Raw genomic sequence first — 6,708 nt, forward strand, 5'->3', positions numbered from 1 at the left:
AGCAGAACTTTGATGCCCAGGGCAAGAAGTAAGGGCGACTGGGTTTCCTGACCCTCTGGTCCAGCTCATCTAGAGCAGACTGTCCACTGATCATCTTCAACCAGGCCCTGAAGAAGGCACCTCGAGGCTTGTGACTCTGCAGCATCTGGCAAGCTGGATGGATCAACATAGGCCTGGGTGAAGATGGGGCTCACGAAATGGGCAGCTATTGGGTACCTATAAATATGGACGGAAGTGGCCACACAGGCCACCCCAGCCAGCTTGGGAGGGGCTAAAGGCAAGGCAGAGACTGTTGGATGCCTCAGATGAGAGCTGACAACCCCAGGTCTCAGGAAAGACAGGGATCCCAAACTCCAGGCCAAAAGCAGTGATAACCCCAGCCTCTTACTTGGGAAGGATTAGGGACTGAGGGAAGAGGGACGACCGTGCGTCTTCACAAAAAGTACCTACCACTTTGCTCCATTTTTCTGATCTCCTACTGGTACAGGAAACAGAAAAACCAGCCCCAGGGTCAGTAAAGGCTTCCCAAAGTTCAGACATCCAGGAAAGTTCAAGTCCACCGCCTTGCTTCAGAACGGCCCAATCCTCATCCCACCTGCCCTGAAGCCCACCATCCCAGAAGCCTAAGGACGCCCTCCCGGCTGATCCTGCTGGCCCAGACCCATCACCGAGGGCCGGCTCCATCGGCGGCGGGCAGCATGGCAGGATGGAGGCTGCGGGCCGTGTGCTTGGGCGCAGGCTCCTCTGTGTAGCTGTCCGGGCTGGCTGCCCCATCCAGGGAGCTGCCGCAGCTGGAGTTGGGGGAAAGCACGTCCTGCAGGAGGTCATCTGGGGGCGCGCTGCCCCCTCCCCCACTTCCACCCCCACCAGCTCCCACCACAGGGTCCTTGCCAGGCTTGGCCCGCTGGGTGCCCTCCTCCTCCTGGTCATTGAGCAGCTTGGCCAAGAAGTTGATATACTTCATGGCCAGGCGGAGGATCTCATTTTTGCTGAGCTTCTTGTCCGGGGGATGTGTGGGGATCAGCTTGCGGAGCTCGGCAAAGGCCCCGTTCACATTCTGCTGCCGCCATCGCTCCCGGCTGTTGGTGAAGATACGCCTCACAACTTTGGTGTGGGGACCTGGAGATCAGGAAGACAAGGGTTAGGAGAATGGGCTTGAGATTCTTTCCCCAAAGGCATCTCCATCCATTGGGAAACTTGGGAAACCTAGAATGCCTACTTTCCTTTCACTTAGAAAACATCCACCCTTCAAATTCAAGTTCCTGTGCTTCCTCCTCTATGGGAACTTCTTCAACCCCTCCAGACAGATCTAACCAACCACCCCATACTGCAATCCCTGGAACTCCATCACTCTTGATCATTACTTACGTTTCTGTGCTTGTCTCCCTCCCTGGGCTGTGAGATATTTGAGGACAGGGACCTTATGTTATTCATTCATCCATTCACTTGTGCCAAGAGGCCTCACAGCTATGTCTAAGGAGACAGACTCCATTCTTATTTGACTATCCCTGCCTAAATAAATGACTCTGGGCAAGTGACATAAAAACTTGTGAAGTGGGCCAGGCGCGATGGCTCATGCCTGTAATCCCAGCACTTTGGGAGGCCGAGACGGGCGGATCACGAGGTCAGGAGATCGAGACCATCCTGGCTAACAGGGTGAAACCTTGTCTCTACTAAAAATACAAAAAAATTAGCCAGGCACGGTGGCAGGCGCCTGTAGCCCCAGCTACACGGGAGGCTGAGGCAGGAGAATGGCATGAACCCGGAAGGCAGAGCTTGCAGTGAGTGGAGATCACGCTGCTGCACTCCAGCCTGGGCGACAGAGCGAGACTCCATCTCAAAAAACAAAAAACAAACAAACAAACAAAACTTGTGAAGTGCCTTGACTTCATCACCTGCAAAATGAAGGTAGTACTACTAAGTCATGAGCTGTTACATGGGTCTAATACCTAACACAGGTAAAGAACTTAAGACAATGCCTGCCTCAGCTTAGCAGTCAATAAATGTTAGCTATTATTATCCATGTACCAGTTTTTTGCTAACAACCAGGCACTGTGCTAGGCACTGAGGAACAATGGTGAACTAAATAGAGTGCCTGCCCTCATGGAGCTTACGTTTTAATGGGGAAACAAATATTAAAAAAAAAAAAAAAAAAAACAAGGGCTGAATTGTAATGAAGAGAAGCTCCATGTTTAGCTCCAGTGGCTGGGAAGGCTGTTCTGAGACTGTGAAGAACTAGCCAGGCACAGGAAGGGGAGAGGAAGAAGAGTATCCAAGCTGAGGGAATATACAGGCCCTGCACTAAACAAGGCCTGAAGCCAGGCTGGCTGGAGTTTTGTGCACAAGATCAGAGTAGGCAGGGTCCAGACTCCACAGGGCCCTGCAGTAAGGTAGGGGGACTTTATCCTAAGGGTGACAGAAAACACAGAGTAGGGGCTTAGAAAACGTCTGCTGACTGACCCATCATGGTGGCAGGTGGGGAATGGAGGGGAGAGCAGAGATCAATGCAGAAAGGCTCTCATACTCAGGAGAGAAGTGAAGACACAGCTATGCACAGCCATGGCCTATAGCTCTAGGCAGGCTTCTGAAGCCTGCCTCAGTATCCTCGTGTCTACAAGGCACTGATTATGGCTTGGCCCACTAGTCACTAACATTCCATGTATAAAGACTTATGGAGCACTGGTGGACACCAGCACACATGTCTAGGGCACTTATGGCATGCAAAGTACTGTGCTGTGTTCAAGCCTGACTTGGGATTTGTAAAGTCAGGGGAAGACAGTGAAGGGTCCTGCTAGTGCTCTTGAACTTCTGGGCTGAGGAAACTGCTTCTCTCCCTAACATTGAGGCATAAGCCAGGGTCACATAGCCCAGGAAGCTCTGTGCACTGAAGGAACTGACAGTCCTGGGATATTTATTTGCCCTCTTATAGTAACCCCTGGAACCAGACCTCAGAGTGTGAAAACCAGGGTAGAGGAGAAGGGCTAAGGCCTCATCTAAGTCCCACTGCTCATTTTATAGCTAAGAAGACTGAAGCTGAGATGGAAGCAGACCTCACCTCAGTGGTCAGTCTGTGAATCAGCTCATCCATCCTGCACTTGCTGCCTGATCATCTTTCTCTCTCCTACACGCACACAGACATGCACATGCATGTGCGGGCGCACACACACACACACTTTTCCTGGGAAGGATCACCATCTCCTACACACGGCACCTCTGAAGCTGCCTTTCCAAATCCTAGCTAGCCCAGCTGACTCGCCTGGGAAAAACACAGCACAACTGCAGGGCAGTTCTACCCTGGGCTGCCTCTGAGGAAATTACTTGTTGCTTTCAGGCCTCCAGGCCAGACAGAGAGCATCCCTCAGCAGTGATATAGGGAGGACAGTCCCTCCACCATGGCTAATGCTAGTGATCTTGAGGGACCTCCTAATTGCGGAGGGGGTGCTTATGACTGCTGTCACAGCTGGAGCTAGACTACATCCAGAAGGGGAGGTGGTGGGGAAGTGGTCAAGACTTATTCCAAAGCTTAAGACCAGTGTTATGAGGGTGGTCCAGGACTTAGCTGTGTGACCCAGGACTTAGCTGTGTGACCTTGATCAAGCTGCTTAACCTCTCTCAGCCTCAATTTCCTTATCTGTGAGATGAAAACAATAATATTGCCCTCATGAGCTTGTGGTAAGGAATAAACAGAAACCAAGCACACATAGTCCATGGCACATAGTAGGTATCCAATACATGGTGGTAGCAATTGAGCAACAGGAATCCACATCAAGTCCTAACTCTAGATCTTGCATTAGTTCTACTTCTATGGACTCTTTTGGGTTCAATCTCTAATTTCAGTGTCCCCTAGACACACCCTTTGCCTACATGTCTGCCTATTCCTCTCTGGTTTTTTCCAGAGAACCACCCCCTGTCCTCACCTTCCTCTTTCCTGAATCTGTCTGCCTCTCCTGGTGTCCTCTGTCTCTCTCTCTGGCCAGCACTGAGTAGGTGCTTGGTAAATATTGCCAACACTTACAGGTAATGACTGCCTTACACTCCTGCACACCCCGCAAACCCTCACCCCTGTACTCTGCCTCCTCTGCCTATTGCAGAAAATGCCTCATCCCCGGGGAACTTCAGGGCTGGTCCTGTCTACTTCTTGTTTGGTACACCCACCTCTCCTACACTAGAGAACTCCTCTCTAATCTAGCAGCGAGGCACCCATGCCTCTCAGCCCTGCACACCTGTGCCCCAGGCTGCTTGGGTCTTTTGAAGTCTTTTCTGTTGTCCAGACGCCAGCCCCTCTCCTCTCCAGAACACCACAGAGGGCTCCACCTCCAGCTCCATACTCATATCCCTCCTACCAGTTTGCAGCATAAATCTCAGCCTGGCTCTGAGGCCTTGGGCAGCCTTCCTACAGGAGCCCCAGGCCACAGCCAAGCTGAAGTTCTGGGGGCATCTGGGTCTGGCTCAAAGTCCCTCAGCTCTGAAGTACCTGCTCTCCTACCCCTGGTGCTGGGGCCAATCTACTATACAAGGTCAACCTTGGGAAGACAGTGAAGGTCTTCCAAATCTCCCATTTATCCAAACCATCCCTGCAAGTTCAGGGAACATTCAAGTACCTTAAAGGAGCAGTGCCAAGGCCCTTCTCAGGGAATCCAGGGGGCAAGGTAGAATCCATGATGTCAGGAAGGGAACTCCAGGTCTTAGCCCAGAATGTGTTAATGGGAGACAAGGGGAGCCTACTGTGTAGGGTCCTTGGAGGAAACCCTTGATGACTTCATTGCAGGGAGGAAGCAGACTCCAGACTCTAAGGAAGACTTGGGAGGAAGTGCAGGGAATCCCTGAGGGTCAGTGCCTAGAATGGGGGGTTTGGGGACACTGTGTGTTTCTGCACTCACTTGGGATCCTTGCCAAAGTGTAGGAATGGAGCCTGGACTGGGGACTGGAACTAACTCCAGAGGTTTGGACTAAGCACCATTATGTGTCTCTCTTCCATGTCTCCTCTTCACAGGACTGTGAGTGTGGTCCTGCTAGCCCCAGCCAGGACTTTACCTGGCCCCAGCTCAGCTGCAGAGTGAAGGGCTGAACAGTTTGGGTTTCGAAAGTGGCCCGCCCACCTTTGTGAGACACCTACAGAGTAGTCTCAGATGTTCCCTCCTGCAAAGGGCTCTAACCAGTGTGAGGGGCAGATACAACGGTGGGGTGGGGCAGACTCACCATCAGTAATCTCCATCTCATAGGGGGAAGGTCTCCTCTTCACTCGGTTGTTGGTGGTGAACATAGGGAAGGCATCCGGCTCCCCAAAAAACCCGCTGTCAGACGGACCAGGCAGATCACAAGATCCCATGTTGTGGGGAGGGGAGAAAGAGGCTACTTAGGGATCCTCCCCACATGTGTTGAGCCCCCCACCTCTGGGCAACCCTGATCCCTTCACACCTGAGCAGTGAATATGCTGCACACAGACACACACACACACACACACACACACACACACAGGGAACGCCTTCACTCTGTCTGTCATGAAACAAGCAAACGGAGGAGACACCTTAACCACGCATCCCCCCACACAAACACACAGGCACACATGCAGAAGCAGAGGTGAATAACACATGGAACACACACACACACACACACACACTTCACAGATAGAAACACTCTCCATTCTCCTGCCTTGGAAACAAGCACACAATCCACACATATCTCCACTCCCAAACATGTGCCCACTCAGGCAAAGGTAATCTTCACACCTGATGGTGTGCATCTCTGTCACCACAAAGGGGCACACTGTCCCCTCCCCCCCACCTCATCCCACCCATAAGGGGCTGTGGATACACAACAGACAGGAAACCCTGACTCCCCTTTGCTGAAATTCTCCCCCTAGCTCTCTGCCCTCACCCACTCTAAGCTCTCCATAGCTCTGTCTCTTGGGTGCCCGCCAGACTCACTGACTGTCCCACACTCTATCCCAGCCCCATCTTCCGGATTCTATTCCAACCCTACCGCTTCTCTCCGTCCTCATCACAGTGGCCCCAGCAGGGAAACGGATGCCCTTACAGCAAGTGGAGTACAGGCTGGGGCCAGAGACCACCGCTAGGAGCAGAGGGGCTGGAAGTGGAGGGGCAGATCAGACCTCAGGCGGGCCCTCCAGCAGAGATTTGGGGGAGGGTGCCTCTACCACCATCCTCATATCCTTATCTCTTGCCTGTCCAGCTAGCGCTGCGCTTCCGAATGAATTTCACACCCTCAGCCACAAACATCTACCTCTGCTCACAGCAAAGCACATGCAGGCACATTCTTTCCTGGTACCCACCACGCTCAGGGGACTCCCTCCTCTCCGTCCCCCACGACACCACCACCCAGCACACCAGCCACACGCCTGCACCCCCGAAGGTGTCCACGCCCTCCTGTCGGCTTCCACACAGCCATGCACCCCGCAACCACACGCACACTCTCTCTCACAGAAGGCCCCTCCCTCACTGGCACTCACTGGGGGCTCCAGCTTAAGGCTCTAGAGCCCCTGGGTTTAAAATGACCTCCTCTGCCTGCGCTCCACCCGCTCGGCCCCCGGGGCAGGAGGGCAGGCCGCCTCCGCTGTGCAGAAGGGAAACCCCGGTGGGGGTGGTCGCCCTGCCCACCTGCCCCTCCCGCCCAGCCCCTGGCCCGTGGCCCCTGGTCCCTGACCTGCCAAGCGAGGCCAGCGGCTGGCTGAGGCTGTAGAGCAGCGCG

At 53.6% G+C, this 6,708-nt stretch overlaps 1 protein-coding gene across 1 annotated transcript; it reads right to left on the bottom strand.

Moving 5' to 3' along the window:
* Positions 1–664: 664 nt before the first annotated feature.
* TAL1 (T-cell acute lymphocytic leukemia 1) lies at positions 665–6,702 on the bottom strand. The gene is made up of 3 exons (XM_011926224.1): positions 6,664–6,702; positions 5,200–5,294; positions 665–1,119 (listed from the first exon to the last, which is right to left on the bottom strand). The coding sequence occupies exons 2-3, from the start codon at positions 5,261–5,263 to the stop codon at positions 665–667; spliced, it is 519 nt and encodes a 172-aa protein (XP_011781614.1). The 5' UTR covers positions 5,264–5,294; positions 6,664–6,702.
* Between the last annotated feature and the right edge of the window lie 6 nt (positions 6,703–6,708).

Source organism: Colobus angolensis, unplaced genomic scaffold (assembly GCF_000951035.1).
Source record: "Colobus angolensis palliatus isolate OR3802 unplaced genomic scaffold, Cang.pa_1.0 Scaffold68, whole genome shotgun sequence".
Classification (NCBI taxonomy): Eukaryota; Metazoa; Chordata; class Mammalia; order Primates; family Cercopithecidae; genus Colobus; species Colobus angolensis.

Bases quoted from the DNA above. Each gene is read 5' to 3' on its own strand.
- TAL1 (XM_011926224.1), bottom strand. From the start codon at position 5,263: ATGTTCACCACCAACAACCGAGTGAAGAGGAGACCTTCCCCCTATGAG. The intron at 1,120-5,199 runs GTGAGTCTGCCC...CCTGATCTCCAG, and splicing joins TGAGATGGAGATTACTGATG to GTCCCCACACCAAAGTTGTG.